This window comes from Rhinolophus sinicus, linkage group LG14, assembly GCF_036562045.2.
Source record: "Rhinolophus sinicus isolate RSC01 linkage group LG14, ASM3656204v1, whole genome shotgun sequence".
Classification (NCBI taxonomy): domain Eukaryota; kingdom Metazoa; phylum Chordata; class Mammalia; order Chiroptera; family Rhinolophidae; genus Rhinolophus; species Rhinolophus sinicus.
The window spans coordinates 48,833,879-48,854,415 of NC_133763.1; the positions used below are offsets into that span (position 1 = coordinate 48,833,879).

A 20,537-nucleotide genomic window follows, 5' to 3' on the forward strand; every position below is an offset into this window, starting at 1 on the left:
TCTACACAGTACGCCCCTCAGACTGTCCTGGCTGGGTCCCCTCTGCTCTCTGCCCACCAGCCCCCAGGTGGTGGCTGTCCTTCACCCATCCCCTCACCACCTCCCGGACAAGCCCCTCCTTAACAACATGGTGGGGGGGGCTTCTGTTATTTTCCACCTGAAATCACCCACTCCCTCCCTCTAACCATCTTTGATGAACTGGGCAAAGTATGTGGTTTGGGAGCAAATAAGCAACTGTTTTATTTTGAAGTTTAATTTTGTGACGAACTTCACTGAAATCTGAGGTAACTTCGCAAAGCACCAAAAGTTCATTTCATAGTTAACCTTGCTCTGCCTAGTTGCTCATTGACTTCCAAATCTGAATATTGTTCCCATTAAAAGGGTAACTTTTAGCCTTGAACCTCCTCGGTACTCACGGAGCTGTGGGCAGTGACTGACTGTTTCTTACCCCATTCAACAGTGAGCCAGGCTCTGAGCGGCTGCCTCTAGACGCCCCTTTCGCGAGTGCTGGAGGACGCTGAAATCAGGTTTGTTGGTGGGTGTCTTCTGTGGGCTTAGAACTGGGGTCGGAGATGAAGTGGCAGGTGGAGCTACCGCAGAGGAAGGAGACTGTCTGAGGTATCATGGGTGCTAACTGAATTTACAAGGTGAGGGGTTTGGCAAAAACGGGTCATGTAGACAGGTAATAGGACACCACCAGGGCCAGCAAAGGAAGGAAGCTGCAGACAGAGGTTATCTCTAGTTAAGTCTTAGAATCATCTGGTGGAATGTTGACCCTTAGGTGGGAACATGAGTCAAAACATGTCCACTTGAAAAAGGGCTCTGGAAAATCCAAAAGGTACAGTCCCTGCTCTCGGGGATGTATTTTGTACCTTGACCACTGCTTCTTGCACAGGCAGGGGAAAACAGTGATATGGCTACTGCTTCTGAAAGACAGAGAAGTTAATGTTTCACAAACAACTGAACAGGGGTAGTTTCTTTGGGGAATAAGCTTATTTGGAATGAGGTGCCAATTCCCTCCAATGCAGAGCATTTGGGGACTGTGATTGGCCGATTTGAGTCTACAGGTAAATCTGGGGAGAACCATGGCGATGTTGGTACTGTCCACGGAAGAACGTCCAAGCCTGTAGAGAATTTTTATAAAAATGTATTTGAGCCAATCAGAGGATACGCGTGGAAGCCAGATCTCAAAAGACTGTATAGATAAAGATGCTGTGTTTTTTGTTTCTCAGAAAGGCAGTTTGCAGCTTCTCTTATGCATTTGGCATTAAGGAGGGAGCATAAGGAAAATCACATGAAGGTGGGAGAAAGCAAGGTGGAAATGGGATGACAGGACAGTTCACAACGTTATGTGCTCTCTGGAGGGTGGTTACTTCTGAAAAGAGGCATTTCAATGGTGTGTTAACCTAGATGCACAGAAACAATGGACAGGGCTTGCTTAAGGCAAAGATGTGCTTTTTACTAAGAAATTATAGGTCTGGGGCATAATTACCCATCATGACCTGCCCAGTTAGGCATTTTGATCAGATCACCCTGTGAGGTGACTTTCCCTAGAACCCCTTATTCATCAACACTCTAAAGATAGCCAAATAGGTCAATGAAACAAAATAGAGTCTAGAAATTGGATCAAAAGAGAAATGGCCTTTTGTGATCTTCTACTTCCTAACAGGAAGCAAAACTCCCAAAGTCTTTACACTTCATCACTAGGCTATTCCACATTTTACAAGATCCTTCAATTCTCACAAGATCTCCATGTCGGTCCGCATTTTATAGGTAGCTAAGAATTGGAGCTTGTCTAGACTATCCGGAGTAGAACGTCATCTGTGGGATACTATTTAAGAGACAATGGGAATATTCCCAAATTCCCACAGAACTCACCCCAGAAAAGGACATCTGTTACATTCTATATCAGCAACTAACAGAGAATGTACTATTAAAAATCTGTCTACTCCTTTGACTGTAAGCTTTTTGAGAGCAGAGATTGATATCATATACTTTTTTTAAAATCCCATGTGTAGCTATATCAGTCAGGGTAAGTTTGGCTATACTGTAGTGAAGAATAAAGCCTGAAATCTTAGTGGGTTGACACACAAATCTTTATTTCTTGCTCATGCAAAATCAGCTGGAAGCCAGACCTCAACAGACTGATCTCCAAGGCTGCTCCTTTCTGAACAGTAATTCAGGGACGCAAGCTGCCTTTATCTGTAGCTATGTTTCCTGGAGAACATGGCCTCCAGATTACTGCAGCAGGAGAAAAGAAAGATGGAGGGTCACATATCAGCTCTCAAATTTTTGGCCCAGAACTAACATATGTCACTTCCACCTCAAGCCCACTGGCCAGAACAGGTCATATAATCTTGCCTATCTTTAAGCGACTGGGATATATCAGGCAGCTCGTTGAGCGGGAAATGCCTCTGCCTCCCTGGCTGATAGCATGTACTCAGTAAACCTTGATGGATAAATTCATGACTAAATCTGACAAGGGGTTAAACTGATACAGTCACAGAATTGCTCAAATCTTGAAGCCACTTTCAACCTCCAAAGCCTCAAAAGAGAATGCGCATGTCATCAACAAGAAAAATGCAAGTGGGTCTACCATTTATTGATGATCTGTTCTTAACAAGGCACTGTTCTAGAAACGCTCTGTGGGCTATAGTGCTTAGTTCTCATGAGGCTCCTATGGGGTAGGCATTGATATTCTTCTTTCACAAGTAACTTTTTCATGGTACCATGGTGAACAAGTAGCAGAGCTGTGGTTTGAGCCCATGTTTGCCAAGTTACAAAGCTTAAGAGAGTTGATCTTCTTGACTCCAGCTGTTAATGCCTTATGGACTTCAGAAATACAGCCTGGCTTCGTTGCCATAGTGAGAGGTGCTAGGAAGAAGGCAGAGAGACGTAACTGCCTTTCTTCACCCCAGTGGCTCTTTGCTTTCTCATCTCTCTCCTGCTACCTTCCATGACTGCCACTATTAAAGATAGCTGCACCTACAAGACCTAAGGTCGGTAGTGAAAGAATAGAGTCTAGAGTTTGTTCTGAGCATTTGTGTTCTTTGGATGTCTGTTTTGCACATTCCATCCTTTCTGAGCAAATGAAAGACGGGGTGTGACCCCCACACAGGACACCTTTCCCAGTGGCCTAGATTTTGTGGGAATTGACCAAGCTTGCTTTATGCAATTCCTCTGACCCTACAAAGCAGAGAGCTGAATGTCTCCTAAGCTACCACTGGTGCTTCATACTGGCTCAAACAGAGCCAAAGCACGTCAGAAAGATTCCTGGTCAGACTTTGCCATTCTCATCATGTAAGCTTGGATAATTAATTCACTTGGGTTCTCTGGGTTTTAATTTTTTCATCTGTAAACGGGTCTCTTGTACAACTGCTCTCTGATCACCCGTCATCTCACTGGGTTATTGAGATCATCAAAAAATAATAGAAGGAAGAGTGCTTTGTAGACTGGTAAGGCTGATTTCAGTGTGTGAGGTTATTGTGTATGACCAGCCAAGGAAAAAAACTTTTAAACTTTCTGACTGAGTTATGATTTTTGTCAAGGGAAGGGGACAACGCTGCACATGCCATGGCATATTAAATGCCACCTCTCATCCTATGAACCACCCTCGGCTACACGTGTTTGCTTCTTTTCATGATGCTTAAGAGCCAAGCCATGGGAGTCAGAACACGGTACCAGCCATGGGAAGGTGGGCAAAGTATTCTAACCTCTCTGGACTTCAGGTTTCTCCTCTGCGAATGAGGATCATAATATTTGTGATTGGGGATTATTAGAAGGGTTGAAACATTAATGCACATACAACCATTTACACAGCGCAGGGCTCATCATGAAGCACTCAGTAAATGGTTGCAATTTTATTGTTGTCATTAAGGAGCCATCATGTTGTCCCCAGAGGGCTTTGTGTAATCAAATTATTCCACTGTTCAGCAGAGTGAGAAAATTCCCCACCTTTCAAAGCATCTTGTGAACGTTCGGATCAGTGTCTCCCAGTGGGCCCTACGTGGTCTGCAACACACCACAGCTCACAACATGGCTGTGCTCCAAAACACGACTTGGAAGTCATTTGTTTAGAACTCAGCACGTATTTTCCCATAGAAAAGACGTTATTAAAATAATCGTTGGATTCCCGGGTGACTGAAAATACCCAGAATTCCTAAAGTGACACCAACATGAATCATACCAGTCAGATGAAATCTTCAAAGGAAACCAACAACTTGTTATCTAGCCGAACTGCATTAGATCAAATGGCAGGATTGCACAGACTGCCTTGAAATTCCTTCCCAAGGCCTCACGCGATGTCCCTGCCCCTTCCCTCGTTCAGGAAAAACTATTTGAACTGTCTTAGCCACAGATACCACTGAGTGTCCTTGCTCTGAGGTTTTAGCTTCCCTTATGGCTGCGCTGCTAGGTGTACCTCACCATTATTGACCACGAGACAAGAAGCCTGAGCAGCTTACATGAGCTAACACGGGCTAAAGTTCTTAGTTCGCAAGAAACTTTTATCCTTTCCTCCCCTTCTCCTCCTCTTGGTCAGGTGGGGTAGAGGAGAAAAGAAGAAAAAATACTGGAATGGAGCTCAAATGAAATGGGAATGCAAGCAAACCATTAAATAACATGGGCCCTCCCTTTCATCTCTGGTGGCTTTAAGTCTGGAATGGATCGAACCGAAACACATCAAAACATATCGTGCTAAGTCGCCCTCCCAAACTTAGGGAAAGCTTTGAACGACTGGGTATAAGCCTTATATTGGACCTCTACTGAAAATCATGGGTTCTGTACTCTACTAAGCTTTACGACATATGCTATGAAAAGGAAAAAAATGCATCATAATTGTTATTTCCACCCTAAAAAATTCTTTTACATTCAATATGACAAGTAATTTACGTGAACGAACTGTTTGTAGCATGCTAAATTAAAATGGAAAATGTCTATCTTTAGAGGTTACCAGGAGACATGATTCTGTGCCTTCCTTTGTAGTAATTTACTGCATCCTTCTCTTCAAATGCAAAGTAAAGAGACTAATACCTTCTTTCTGTACTTCACAGGGAGGTGAAAAGGAGATAGTAAATAGAAAAGGAAATAGTAGACAAATGATGTTCAATGTATCTGTAAAGATGCTGCTGCATTCTTTCTTTATTTCCAAGCAGCTTTCCGATGATACGATGATACGATTCGCACTAATCCAGGCAAATAATTCTGAGTGAGCCCAAGCCACTCCTCTTGGATTAGACACAAGCGCTGTTGAATTTCTACGCTAGAAATCTGCAGAGGAGCATGTCGGTGGGCGTGTAATGTAGGGGACAAAGCAGAGAGATGACGGACAGGGGGTGTTAAACTCAAGTAATGAATGTTTATGAACAGAAACGAGGTGTCACCTATCATCCTAGTGCCTGGGGACACGAAGTGTGTTGGGGGTCCCAGATTCCATGATTCACTAGAAGACTCAGCATATAGACGACACTGTGATTTATTACAGGGAAAGAATGCACAGCAAAATTAGCAGATGGAAAAAGCTTGTGGGGCAAAATCTGGAGGAAACCAGGCGTGAGCGCCTAAGAGTCATCTCCCAGGGGAGTTCTGCAAGCTACGCCTAATTCCTCCTGCAATGAGTGGTGACCACACGTGTGACATGTTTTCCACCAGGGAAGCTCATTTCAGAGATTCAGTGCCCAAGGTTTTTTGGTGGGGGCTGGTCGCATAGACGCGCTCTGCCTCACCCGTACCGAAATTCTAGATCTCAGAGGGAAAGCAGATGTTCAGCATCATCACATTATTGACACGAACCGTTGAGACACGTGGAGCCAGTCTCACCAGGGAGTGATGGGAACCGTCCTGAAATCTCAGTCCCCAGCTCCAGCCACAGTCCGAACTGGCAAGCAGGCCTTTTGAGGGACATCACCCTCAGGCCTGCTGTGCTAAGTCTCTTATGCACACAGAGGTTGAATACGCGATTGCCGTGCAGTTGGATAAATTCGATGATTAATTCATTCAACTAAAGTTACTGAGCCCTGGAAGGGTCTGGAAGGAAGGAGATAAATTAGACATGGTTGTTGTACTTTGTCAAACTCAACTCAGCACCTCAGTAGCTCCCTGCCCACCCACTGACAAGGCGCTTTGTCTATAAGAAGCTCTGTGGCTGTGCTCCAAATTCCTCTCCCGTGCCTCCATCCAGAGCCTCGGTCACATCCCAGGGGCTGTTTGCTGTCATAGAACTTCCTTCTGCTTAGCCCCTGAGGTAGGTGTTTGGAGCTACTTCTCTGACTTGACTGGATTCCAGCACAGCTCTGGATGCCCTCAGGCCAGTTCTGCCCCAGCCCTATCCCCATCAAGATTCCCATCCCCCCACATTTCACCTGGCCTCCTTGGCTCCATTGTCCATTCCAGCAGCTGCCCCATTCGTGTTTGAAGCCCTGGTTCCTGGGACTTACCCCCACCCCTCAGTCAGTGATAAAAAGGCATCCTATTTCTATTCACAGACTTTGGCGCATTTTCACCCCACTGCCAAACGCTGGGGAGACGCCCAGAGCTGTGAACTACAGACTCCTCAGCCTTTCCTCCTGGAATCTTCCATGCTGTGACTCACTGCAGCCCATGCCTTCAGCAGCTCTGCACTGCTCTCCTACCACCCTTACCGAGACTGGAGGGATTTACCCTCCAAACCCTGCCCCTTTCCCTTTCGGGACTTGTAACAGAAGGACCAGGCTTCGGCTTTACAAGGTTGAGACTGGGCATGGGAACAAATGGAGGTAACGTGTTGTTTTTTTGGTCTCAAATTAGGAACACGTTCAATGACCCAGCCAAGGAGATGAAAACAAATCAGCTTTCTCCCTGGTATCTAAACAAGGCTCTAAGCAGAGAAGCCCGAGAACTCCCAGATGTTAGTATCAGTTCAGCCCCAATTTTCCCACCCTGATGGATCTCCTCCTAAGAGGCACAGAGGTAGGAAATAACCTCCAGCAGGTTCAGGAAATACCCAGATGACCAGTAGGAAAAACCACCAAGAAATGACGCTGGTGAGACGGGCCAGGTCCTAGAAAGCTGTGAATGTCGTGATGTGGGCCCTTGAAAGACAACAAGCATGATTGGACTTACATTTTAGAAAAAGCCGAGGCAGCTAGAGGGAGACAAGATGGAGCATGAGTCTGGAGGCTAAGTGACAAAGATAAGAAATTTTTGTAATAATCTTAGAAGAGCTGGTGGGGCCTCAAGTAGATCCAAGGCAGTAGGCGTAGAGATTCAGGGACAAACCTGAGGGATATTTAGAAAAGCAGATAATCAGGAGGAAGGGGTGGGAGCAGGAGATTGGGGGAGTGCAACGTGACTCCCTGCCTGCTGGCTGGGGGTTCAGCACCTTTGGTAGTACCTCCATGGAGATAAAGAACAAGAACGCGGGGTGAGGGCGTGGTTTCATGATAAATCCAAACAACTTCGTGCTGTATCCCCACTCCACCCTCTCCTCTACCTCTGAAGTGTCCTTACTGGGTTTTGTTTGGTTTGGGTTTTTCCTTTGAAGGTCCAGAAATGCCGATGGTGTGTGTGACAGACTTTGAGGCACAAGCACGGGAACTTCTGTCTAAGTCGACTTGGGATTATATTGAAGGAGGGGCCGAGGAAGGCTTCACGCGGGATGACAACATCGCAGCGTTTAAAAAGTTTGGTCTTCTGTATCCTTTCTATTCTTAAGCTCAGGTGCACGGATTGAGAGCTCCTTGGAAGGCGGCAGTTCTGGTTTCTGCCTGCAGAGCCCATGGAGGACTCGCGATACGATCACGGTTTTCGTTTGGGGTCTGGGGGTCTCTTGTAGGAAGGGGCAGGTAGCTGGGGAGAGAAAGGCTGGAGAGAGAATTTATCTTCGTGCCTCTGCAGAACTGACACAAGTGAGTCACCCTCCCTCTGCATTCCAGCAACTTGACCACTTGACAAGATAGGACAAGAATCCCAAGGTCCCCAGTCACCCGGGCAGGGAGGGTAAGCCCGCTAGGTAAACCTAAATTTGCTGAGTTCCTAAACTTCTGGCCTGGAGGAGAGAATGTATGAAAGGAGAGAGGACTCAGGGGGATGGGAGGAAGCATGTACACCCAGGGAGTCTTAGGGATGAGAGAATATTGATTCAAGGAGTAGAGTACAGATCCGCAAACAGTGGCCCCCGGGCCACGTTGGGCCCGCTGCCTATTTTTAGATGGTCCACAAGCTAAGGATGCTTTTTTTTCTTCTTCTTCATTTTTAACCATTGGAAAAAAATCAAAAGAAGAATTTGTAACGCAAAAATTATATGAAACTCAAATTTTGGTGTCCTTAGAGTTTTATTAGAAGACTATTATGGCACCATTTCTATACTATCTGTGGCTGCTTTTACGTTACAACAGCAGAGCTGAGTAGTTATGACAAAGACTGTACGGCCTAAAATATTTACTGTCTGGCCCTTCACGGAAAATGTTTGCTGACCCCTATGATGAGAGGTCAGAAAACAACTGAAAAATGGGACACAAAGCAAACACTAGGTTCTGTATTTTCCTGTTTGTTTAGCTCTATCCTAGGCACTTTAATTGCTTTATCTCAATCTGTCATCACTAGACTGTTAGGAAGCTTGGATTATTACTTGCATTTCACAGATGAACTGTGACTGAGTAACTGACGCTATCTTAGCCATTTGGCCCAGTCAGTATTTCCGGGGATAATATTTTGTGAAAGACAAGCATTTTTGGACCCTGAGGCTTTATATATTTGTGAATTTCCCTCCTTTCTCCTAAAACAGTATTTAAGTCAGATCCTCAAATGAATTTGCCTCTAGCAAAAAATGCCACAATCATTCCCTGGGCTTTGTCCCCTTTTGTTGACCTTTTCTTACCTTAGACTTGCTCTGCCCTGAGAGGCAGAGCCTAGACCGTCCTGCTACCTGTTCTCTCCCTCTCTGGTCCTTGTTCTGATGAGTCCATCAGAGCACCCGCGTGCTGAGGGTCTGGTCAGGGTGGCACAGGCCTCTGAGGGAGCAGGGCAGGGCCTAGTGGGGACCACACGTGCACGGGGAGTTCAGACAAGTCAGGGTGCAAGTGGGATGGGAGCTGGGAGAGGCTCCTGGAGGGGTGGAGCCTCTGACTAGTTGGTCTCTGGTGCCTGTTCAGCTGCCAGCCAGCTGCCCCCGCCATAGGCTTCGCGGGACGCAGTCTGCTCTAGACTGGGGGTGCCCCACCACCACCAGGCAGCACCTCCGTGCTGATGAGGAATCCCGCCAACAGGAAATCTCTTTGTCGTCAGCACAGAATCCGCCTCCGTCCCCGGTACCTGAAAGATGTGTCGCACGTGGACACACGGACCACAATCCAAGGAGCGGAGATCAGTGCCCCCATTTGCATCGCTCCTACAGGCTTCCACTGCCTCGCCTGGCCTGACGGAGAGATGAGCACCGCCAGAGGTGGGAACCAAGCCCACCGGCAGCTCCCTTTCCCAGGGCCCCAGTGTGAGCAGGACTTGTCATTCCAGCAGGAGCGGGACGCGCCAGGACGTCTCTGTAGAAGGGGCTTGGGGACAGCAGTCTGGTAGGAATTGAGGAGGGTGGGAAAAGGCGTGCTTAGCGCTGTGCTTGCATAACATTTCACCGAAGAATGAGGAAATACCCATTTTCTATCATAAAGATGGTTAGGGTAGGAAGGAGCTACTGATGAACGGGAGAACGCAAAATTCCCACCACGCCACCCGCAGAAGAGGGGCACTGGCCCCTCGGACTCACACAATCTGTGGGGAAAGGGATGCTCAATGTGGCCCCAGGAGTATGTCTCTCTTTGACCCCTCATGGAGCCAAATGGTGAGTCTCTAAATTTAGGGTGAGAAGAGAGTCAAGACATGAGGCCCTAGCACAAGACGCTGCCAGGTGCTCTTGTCCAAACGTTCCGTCTTCCTTCTCCCCGACTGACTTTGTCATCTTATTTGACAATCAGTCTCTAATTAGGTTATGCCTCCTTCCTAGTGGTCCCTCATTCTCTACCCCTACCCGACCCACCCCACCAAAAAATAACAGGGAGAAGAGGAGGGCGAGAGGAGAGGACTAAAAATATTCTTGGGACTCCTTTGTAATCTCCACCCTAGGCCTCACCTGTATTCTGCAAGTTGCCCACTGCGTCCTGGGGGTTTTTTCCTTTGACTCAGTGAAATAGTAAGCAGCGAACCTCAGGATTCTAGAGCTGAAAGTGACATCCATTCGGGTTAGAGACCCAGGCTGGCTAGGTTGAAATACGAATATCCTGTATGATGGTGACTACTTTACTACATCTTCATGGTTTGACTGTGTCATGTTGTTTTGGGCAAAAACATAGGGTGTATCTCCTGTTGACATTAAGCATTGAAAATACTAATTTTTGATTAGGCCAAATTCCCTGCCCATGGGTTACAGAATGATAGTGACATTGGCCTGTTGGAGGATCCCACTGAAAATGATTAAAGTAGGAAATGAGAAATAAGCAGTGCAGCAGCAGCAGGGACGTCACTGTCACCATCATCTTCGTCAATTTCACTGTCACTCGCATTGGTACAGTACACCACTTCATAATTTTAAAACATGCTTTGATATCTAGTATCTTATTGAATCTTCCAACAACCCTGTAAGAGAGGTACTATTGTTTTCCCCAGTTTACAGATAAGGACAAAGAAATTCAAGGCCACACAGCTAGGAAGTGGTAGAGCTAGCATTCTTCTAAGTTCAGACATCATGCTTTTTCCCCTACAAAGCTCAGGCTTCTCCCCTGGAATCACATTTCCTCATTCTTTGCCCTCTTGCTTCCCTCACGAGTTCACAAGAAGCCCATTTTCCTATCTGAAAACTTCAACGTGCCCAACACAGATTGGGGGCTCCATAACATCATAGCTGGAAATAGTTTAATATGGAGCATAGGGTTTAGAAGATGGGCTTGACAGAGGGGGCCCAGATGACTTTGGGCCTCCTCCCAGTCGGATCAAACACCTCTATCCCCACCCCACCCAGAAACAGAGGGTGTCAGCCTTTATCCTGACTCACAGGGCAAGTTGGCCAGAGGCCATACAGACTCCTAGGGCCTGACCCTGGTCTGGAATGCCTCTGCCCTCCAACCTGAGTTGTGTCATTTGCCTTGCAGCTGCCCAAGCAGCAGGCATCTGCTACATCACCAGCACATATGCCAGCTGTACCCTAGAGGACATTGTCGCTACTGCCCCCAGAGGCCTGCGGTGGTTCCAGCTCTATGTGCAGCTAGATCGGCAGCTGAACAAGCAGCTGATCCAGAAGGTAGAATCCTTGGGGTTCAAAGCTCTGGTAGTCACTGTGGATGTCCCCAAACTCGGCAACCGGCGACATGACATTCGAAACCAATTGGACTTGAAGACGAACTTACTGCTAAAGGATCTTCGATTACCTAAGGAGGTAGGAAAGAGATCAGGGCCAGTGGGCAGGCATCTCAGAAGGTAAATTCCTGCCCTCATTTCTCCCGTCATTCTTTCCACAAGAATTCGCTGTGCCAGACACTGGGGTTACAGCAGTTCAGAAGTCAGGCCTGGTTCCTGCTCCCCAGAGCTTCCAGACAAACAGACTATAAGACAAAATGTTCTCGCCCCTGGAGCCACCCAATCTGTCACCAGAAGTGTTCTGGCCGGGGAGGAGCTCTGAGAAATAGGAACGTGATAGAAAGGATTTTGACATGGATAAGGAGAAAACTAAGTTCTTCCAACATTTGGTACTTCATGACACACTTAGGAAATGGTAATTATGGATGGCACACTTAGATAAATTGACCCTCTGAAGAGGACACACGCAGCCAAAGCGACCAGTACAGGCCCCACCCTACTACCTCGAGAACTTGGGTCAGTATCTCTGCACACCTAGAACTCATGCCCGGAACACCAGGGGGCTACAACGTGTCTGTTTGGCATCTCTGACTAGGGGACTGCCACGGGCACTTGGTCCATTAAAACCCTGCAGTCAGATGGGATGGAGTGTCCCAGGGAGAGAAAGTCATGGTAGAGTTGGAATCCACAAAGTGGTAACAGCCTTTGTGACTCAGCCATTCTACTCATTAATTGCTGAACTCCTACACAGATGGGCCTTGAGGGTCTCAGAAATCCTTATCTCAGATTCCAGGGACACACGGGGATTTATGGATATTTGATGCACATGGTGAGCAAGGGTAAATCGTGGGTAATACCCGATGTAGGCTCCTTTAAGGATTGCTTAGTTCTTACTGCCTTGTGCATATCTCAACCATAAAACATCACACGGGCCTGTAAATGCCTTTGTTTATCCATCACTTACTAAACTCTGAGTTCGTTTAAAGTAGGGACTGTGTCTTACTTGTCTGTCTCCCCAGATCCTGGCATCATAATTGAGCAGGGCCACTGTTAATGGTTCATGAGGAAGCAATTGAGGTAGAAATTCCTTTTGTTAAGGAAAGGAGCTAGAAGTCGTGCGGATATTTGTTGCTCATCTTTTCGAGCTTATACTCGTCCGTGCTTCTTTTCACGTATCATTCGGTGGCTCTGTAAATGTGTGTCGCCTGTGCAGTGGATCGAGCAGTCTTGAAGGAGTTCTCTTTTGTTCTCCAGAGAAATTCAGCGCCGTATCTCCAGATGTCTCCCATCGACTCCTCCTTGTGCTGGGATGACCTCTCCTGGCTCCAGAGCGTCACTCAATTGCCTATCATCCTTAAGGGGATCTTGACAAAAGAGGACGCAGAGTTGGCCGTGAAGCACAAAGTCCATGGGATAATTGTCTCCAACCACGGTGGGAGGCAGCTTGATGGCGTTGCTGCTTCTGTAAGTGTGTGTGTGTGTGTGTGTGTGTGTGTGTGTCCAGAGCAAGGTACCCTGTGCGATGTCATGCACACTCCACTCCTTACTACCTATGTTGGTATACACATGTGAATTCAAGGTCATCCGAGGAAAGTACCAAGATTAGTGTTAGTCTAGTGAGGACCCTGCCTCTGGCTCAAAAATGTAAGAAGGTGCCGGAAACACAGTAAAATACATAATAATTTCATGCACCATTTGAAAAAAGGAAAATGAATGCAAAAATTATCCATGGTGAACAAAATATCAACGTTTACAATAAAGACAGGACCTGTCCCTGTATTTGTAGAACCCGGCCTCACCCACCTCACTCTGATCCTGGCCCTGGGTCCAATAAAACTTTATTTGTACTATAAGCTCACAGGTCAAAGTTTGCCGCTTGATGTTTTAAATATTTCGTTCAAATACATCATTTATCAGATAAGGGATGCTTTTGGCACCCCTTACATTTTGTGCTCGAAGAAGGTGACTCCTCTTAGAGGTTAATGCCCTCCCTGTGAAGGGTGTCACTCTTTGAGTGAAGTTCCGACCTCTCTAAGGTTCCATATCAAACACTCCCTGTTTCCTCCTGGGACAAGGAAAAGGCTAAGCTAGCTGTTGTCCCCAAAGGCTCTAATGAATGTCCTGTTGTGACCTATCAAAAGTGAATTCTAAAGCCATAAGCACCCTGGGCTGAAATTTGCTCCTTATTCCGTTTCTCAAATGACTGTTCAGGTGAACACACTAAGTGGAAAACAAATGTGAAGAGACACCAAGAGTGTCTTCCACACTGCAGACATCCGAGCCAATGAGTCAGGGAGAAGCTGCACTCTGTCCGAGCAGAAAATGGCAGAAGGGACAGCCCACAGAAAGTGCCTGGGCCTTGGGAGCAGCGCTGCCCAGCTTGACAGGCGCCAGCAGCCTCAGGCACAAGAGGGGAAGAAACTGTCAGACATGCCCCCGCCCCCGGACTTCCTGGTCCTCACCCACGTTGAGGGGGCACCACTGTCCCATGATACCCTGAGAGTCAAGACAGAAATCCTCGAGCCGCACGTGTCTCTTTTTCAGATCGATGCCTTGACAGAAGTGGTGGCTGCTGTGAAAGGGCAGATTGAAGTGTACGTGGATGGTGGGATCCGAACGGGCTCTGACGTGCTGAAGGCTCTGGCCCTTGGGGCCAAGTGCGTTTTCCTGGGGAGACCAGTCCTGTGGGGTCTTGCCTGCAAGGTGAGAATGGCGCATTGAAAACCAGCTGGGAAATACCATGCTTCTTATTCGTATTCACCCTTTGCTGTGCTTTAACCCCCAAACTCAGCCATTTTTCGAGGTGCCACAGATTCCTCAATGACATTTACCCTCAACCGTGTCTCTGTGCTTCCTCTGTAACGTGTTACAAATTTTCAAGCGCTCCCACCCCTTCTTTTGCTCTTGGCATGCCTTTATTCCCGACAGAGCTCTCATTTCTCAGATAACCCCCATCCTCCCCACCACATCTGTGAACACCCCTAGAATTTATACGCAGCACATGTTAGAATGTCCCTTCCTGTCTCTCTCTCTCTAACTCTCTCTCTGTCTCTTTCTCTCCCTCTCTCTCAGGGTGAACGTGGTGTTGAGGAAGTTTTGAACATTTTAAAAGATGAGTTCCACACGTCCATGGCCCTGACAGGTGAGTGTGTATACAGTTCTTTTCCTTATTTGGAACTGAAAGTGGGACTGGGGCCCTCCCCCCACCCCCGTGCTCCTTTCCCCCAGGGGCTGCCAGAAGAGAGAGCAGGAAAGAAACAACAAGCAAGATTTAGCACAAACTCCAAATATGATACATCCGCTACAAAAGCAAATGCAGCTTCCAATCGTGGGAAAGAGGGTTCCATTTTACTCTGGGTTGTCCAGACCCCATCAGGCTTGTTAGATGTGGTTCTTTTAAGTCACATTCATGGGCTCCAGAGAGTAGAGAATTGTGCCAGAGAGGCAGCATGGAGGGAGTGGGGAGGTAGATACAAACAGGAGGAGAGAAGGAAAAGCATTGCCCTGCGTAACCATGGACAGACAGCAAGACAGATGTGGCTGTCTCAGCTACATGCAGGTGGATTTCAGTGAAAAAGACATTGTGAAGGAGTGTGCATAAAAGCTTTGTGTTTTCAGCAAAGCCTGGAGTCCCAGTGAACCTGTAAAATGTGGTACCTTTGCTCTTCCGGGGCATTTGGTTTGGGGTTTTTTGTTAATATTTTTCCGATTCTAAATAACTCAATTCTAAATGATCCAATGTCACCGAGTTCCTCCCATGAGGGAGGGGGGCACCGATGGGAACAGATAACATATTGGTGTCTTTTGCCCCTGAGGAGCAGTGGGAAGGGGGATGGGAAGACCTGTGGGCTTCTGGGGATCCCAGCAGGTTGAGATGACTTGTCCTGCTCCCCTAAATATCTTCTCCCATCCTGTACAACAGTGTCTGAACTTGTGTCCACAGGAGCCTGATGGGGGAATTCACAGTAACAGAGCCTTTTTATCCCACCAGAAGCGAATACTTACCTGCCACTGAGGTGCAAATGGCAGCTGGGAAACTCTTTTTTTCTGAGCTAGAGTGGGGAGCACCCTTGGTAAAAAGGGCAGGGAAAAAAGAAAGACCAGGATCAGGAGCAATTTTGTGCCCGACTTTTTATATTCCTCTTCCTGCTCATTGTTCTCCATTGAGAAGTATTGTTTTAAAGGTATAGAAAAATCAGTAATCACAACCAAACGTGGGACAGAGAAGAGGGTTTGAAGAGGAAGGCAGAAGGGCACCCCTCAGCATTCTGTGTAAGAGTCGCTCCGCCAGGGAAGACCCCCAGCCTCGTCCCTGGACAGAAGCGATCTCAAGCGGGGGGGCCTGTGCTTTTGATGAACTCAGCAAAACACAAAAATCACAGTGTGAAACGCCAGAGAGTCTGTCCCTCCTTAGCCCGTCCCTGCACAGTGCATGTGACACTGGCACCCAAGCGGTGACCAATCAGTACAGCCTCTCTCTCCTAATTCCCCCTGGAAACATGTGATAGTTTTCCTTTCTGACCCTGTGACATCACAGCCCTGGGAGGGAAGCCCTATTAACACCATTGCTGAAAACAAAGTAAGTTGAAAAGGGATGTTTTTCCAACTGTGAGACCAGTTTCTGAAATTGCAGAAAGGTTAAAATGACGATGTCTTGAAAGACAAAAATGTCCACCTCTAAGTCATATCAACACAAGACTGCACAGACCTCACTACGTTTTCATCCCTTATGGATGTAAAAACATCCAACCCTGTAGAGAATTTGTATAAACATTTCTGTGAGTCAACCAGAGGGTCAACCTGGACACAGGATCGCAACAGAGATAAAACGCTTCCAAGAAAAGACAGTTTGCAGCTTCTTCTATACATTTGGAATTAAGGAGGAAACGTGAGGAAGACGACAAGGAGGTGGGAGGAAGCAGTACCAGGATTGATTGACAAGACAGACACGGTTATGGGCTCTCTTGAGGGTGGTCATCCTTTCGAAGGAAGGGTCTGAAAGGGTGGTCACTATGAGGAGAAGGGGACTGAAAAAGCCGTTTCAAGGAAGCACTGACCTACATACACAGAAACAGTAGAGCGGACTTGCTTGCGGCAAAGATAAGCTGTTTACTAAAGAAGTCCTATGTCTGGGACGTGACTACCGACCATGACCTGCCCAGGGAGGCATTTAAGATCAGATCACCCTGTGAGGTGACTTTTTCGTGGCCCACAGTTTAAATATTATTTTTACTACACTCTATAACCAAAGATCCTCTTTTGGCATCTCTGTGTTCCTTGAGTAGGTCTGCCTGCTTTGAGGTCCCACTGAGTGTTCTGTCCTGTGACAACCCACTGCTCGCAAGATCATTGTCAGTCCTGACGAGAGCCACCCCTGGTCCAGATTCTTGCTTCTGTTCCATTAGTCCCGTTTATGGGTCACTTATGCCCACTGTTTTTGTCCGTTGCCCTCAGCCCAGGCCTGAAATGCAACTCCATCCTCTGTTTCCATTTTTAGGAGAAGACCCTCTCAGTTATTTTTCTGTGACACATGTTGCTGAAGTTATGTCTTGGGAGGTGAAGGTGCCCACATCAGAGATGTGGAAAGAACCTTGAGGGAGGTGTTACACACCCTGCTATTAAATTCGTGCTACCTTCCCCTCACCAGTGATTTTTCACTGTCTACTGGAGCCCACGATTCTCCAGCCTGTTCCCTCATGCAGCAACTCTCTCCCTTCTCTTCTGACTTCTCATCTCCCTCCAACCCCTGTGCGTCATATCAACTACAGCCCTAATTTTGCATTTTAATTAAGATCCTCCACTGCAGAAGGTTTCATTTTTCAGAATGTCCCCTTAGAAGGCAGTTGCTGTGTGAAATACTCACCCCATCTCAGATGCTCTCCCTGCGTCATATTCCTCCCTGCTAGATATGTGCTATATCCCTGAGCCTTATCAGGACTGAGATAAAGGTCAAGGGTTTCCACTGCACACATGAATTGATAAAAAAAAAAAATGCTAAGCCTGCTATTTTGGCGTCGCTGTTTAAGAGAGGACCCGGGCACAGGCTCACAAAATAATGCCCAATGGAATCAGAACGACATCATTCGTTGCGGGTGCAAAACACTTTATGAGGGTTAGCGTCAGGATCGAGTGGGGGCTTGTGCCCCTGAGTCATCTGTACCCATAATGGGCTGTGTCCCTGGTGCTTCACAGAACTGAGCGTTTTAACTGCATCATTCTTTTTAGGCTGCCGGTCGGTTGCCGAGATCAGTCGAGACCTGGTCCAGTTCTCCAGGTTGTAAACCAAGAGAGCTAATGACGGGACTGCTGAGGTGGCCCACAGAAGGAAGACAGACTCATAGCGTGGTGTGTGTGCTGCCATCCAGCCCGGGCCCCATCCCACCCAGCAGCTCACCACCTTCACCCTCACCACCTCACCCCCTGTGCTTCAGGCCCCCCACACCCTCATCTTCCTCAAAGGTGCCTTGTCCTTTTCTGTGTCACTGCTTTTTATATGCTGTTCTCTTGCCTGAAATCCTCCTCTTAAAGAAAAGATCTTAAAAGGGCAGATCAGTAGTGACTGAAATAGCTAGAGGATGAAACTTTTTGCATGTTCTCTCTACAAGGACTATGGAAATTTGTTCTCTGGACAGAAGAGCTATACGTCTAAAGTAATCCCCAACAAAAATCATACTCCCATCTGTAGATGATAAGGAAATAAGATAGTTTAGAACACAGGCTTTGGAGCTGTACAGACCTGGGCTTAACTGTCAGGGCTGCTACTGACGTGCTGGGTTGACTTGGGAAAGATTTTAATCTCTGTGCTTCCATGTCCCCGACTACCAAAGAGGTGTATACTCCCTGGCCCTCTGAGTTGAGAGAAAGATTAAGTAAGATGATGTATGTAAAGTTCAGAGCACAAGGCTTAGCACGGAGAAGACGTTCAAGGAAGAGTAGCTTGTATTATTACTGTTGAGCAAATGCTTACTCATCTTGTAAGACCTCACTCAAATGTCACCCGTTCTTACCCTGGCTACCTGCTAGGTGCTTCCTGTTCTGTGGCACACATGCCATTATTACAACCCTCATTACAATGTGTTGTATTTATTCATTTATTTGCATGTCTCTCTCCACAAATAGACTGTATAGGGCTCTAGGCAAGAAAATGTATACTTGGTACTGGGCTTGGCTTGTGGCAGCATCTCAGTGGGTGGATGGATGGATGGATGGATGGATGGATGGATGGATGGACGGACGGACTGAAAAGAAATGAATGGAAGGTGAGATGGAGAAATGAATAGAGGACCTCTCACTGTCCAGTAGTCAGTTAAAATAGATTCTAGAGCAGGGGTGCCCAGCTCAATAAGATCTGACACTTGAAGACATCAAGAAAATTAGGGATAGAAATCAAATGTCCTAAATAGATAACTTCAAAATTCATTTTCCATGTTCTCTCTTGCTCCTTGTTACATTCTGTTCTCTATAGAACCACCAGAGAGTTGTGGGTTTTTTTGTTATTTTTTTAAGTACAAACAAATCCTGTTTAAAGCCTTTCTATGGCTTCCTGTTCCATTTAGTATAAATTATGAACTGGTCATCAGCTCTCCAGGGCTCTGCATGGTCTGGTTCTTGCTGGTCCTTCCAACTCATTTCTTTGTCGCTCTCCCCTTTGCTCACTGTGCCCCAGCCATGTTGCCTCCTTTCTGTCCCTTAACCAAGCAAAACTCTTTCTTGCCTCTGGACTTTCACACTTACTATTCCCTCTACAGAAAATGTCCTTCCCCATCCTCTGCCCTTGGTTGGTTTTCTTTTTTTCTTTTTTTAATTTTTCATTAAATTTGTTGGGGTGACATTGGTTAGTAACATTATATAGGTTTCAAGTGTACATTTCCATAACACGTCATCTATGGATCACTTTGTGTGATCACTACCCAGAGTCAGTTCTCCTTCCATCACCATAGATTTGACCCCCTTTCCATCTTCTTTGACTTTTAAGGACTTAAACAATGCACTTGGCTCTTTCTTGACATTTAAATCTCAGCTTTGGAGTCACCTCCCCCATGAGGTGAGATTTCCCTGACCATCCTATCTAGAATAGAATCTGCTTTAGTCATCACACCACCCTGCTTCCCCTTCTGGCACTCACTACACCCTGCAATTAACTTGTCCTTTGTCTATTTGTGTGTTTGTCATCTGCACCAACACAGGGACCTTAATCAGACTTCCTCACTACTACATCCCAGAGCCAAGAACCACACTCAACACCATAGAAGGCTTTGAATAAATATTGGTTCAATGAATTAATCCAAAAAGGCAAAGCTGGATCAAACTGCATTGTCACCTCTGAAGAATTATAGCAGTCCCCGGGGCAAACAGTGAGTTCGGTCAGAACCTGAAGGGTCTGAATGGGTCACCCCCTAAGCCCCCGACATGAAAAGTCTCCTATCATAACTGGACAGACACTTTTCTGCACGAACCCATGCCATAGTACAGTTCCTCTGTTGCCCAGGTTATCCCACATACCCAGGGCCCAGTTGAGGGAACATTAGCTGGCATGGAAGACACTGAAAGAGAAAGCGATCCAGCAGCAGTCTCCCTGGTCATAACTCAACGCCATAGACAACTGCTTCACCCAAATGGATGGGGCATATGCCACCTACTTATTCAGAAAGAGAAAACAAAGTATGACAATATTAGATGGTCCTGTCGCCTGTAGTGGGTGCACTCAGAACCTAGAATTCAGGAGAAATGAACACCCAGACTCCCAGATCAGCAGTCCCTTTGATTTCTTCTCAGAAAAAAAGACCTTAAAAGGGCAGGTCCGTGATGACTGAAACAGCAGCTAGTGGATTATATTTTTTTGTACCTCCTCTATATCTGTGTGAAATAACTATGGAAATTTGCACTCTGCGTAGAAGAACTATCCGTACAAATGTTCCCAACCAAATCATGCTCCGTATCAAACAGGGCAGGACAGACCAACCAGATGAAAGAAGGAAGGTAAAGCTAGTGCAGTTAGATTACTTAGGAGAGTAGTGGCTTCTTTATAGAATTGTACTCTTCGAAAGAGGCTCCGGAGGCTCACTAAGCTGTCGTTGTTCATGGGCTGATACAAGGAAAAGGGTGCTTGACCATGATTCTTGTCTTAGACCCTAACTTTTTATTCAATCAGAAGTTCACACGGGCTCTGCCTTGGTAATGGGCTGATGGTCAGTTCGAGGCCAAGGTGGGGTCTTCATTTG

The 20,537-nt window shown here is 46.7% G+C and overlaps 1 protein-coding gene across 5 annotated transcripts; it reads left to right on the forward strand.

Moving 5' to 3' along the window:
• Positions 1–370: 370 nt before the first annotated feature.
• On the forward strand, positions 371–19,163 carry HAO2 (hydroxyacid oxidase 2). 5 transcript variants are annotated; one of them, XM_074318552.1, is made up of 9 exons: positions 389–527; positions 6,483–6,752; positions 7,520–7,658; positions 9,267–9,418; positions 11,112–11,395; positions 12,550–12,780; positions 13,861–14,019; positions 14,389–14,458; positions 17,542–19,163. In XM_074318552.1, exons 2-9 carry the CDS (start codon positions 6,737–6,739, stop codon positions 17,595–17,597), a joined length of 1,107 nt encoding a protein of 368 aa, XP_074174653.1. In that variant the 5' UTR covers positions 389–527; positions 6,483–6,736; the 3' UTR covers positions 17,598–19,163. The 5 variants fall into 5 exon arrangements, with proteins under 5 accessions (XP_074174655.1, XP_019586146.2, XP_074174656.1 ...); XM_074318553.1 differs by having other exon boundaries at positions 391–527; positions 12,571–12,780; XM_074318554.1 differs by lacking the exon at positions 6,483–6,752 and having other exon boundaries at positions 371–527.
• The last annotated feature ends 1,374 nt before the right edge of the window (positions 19,164–20,537 follow it).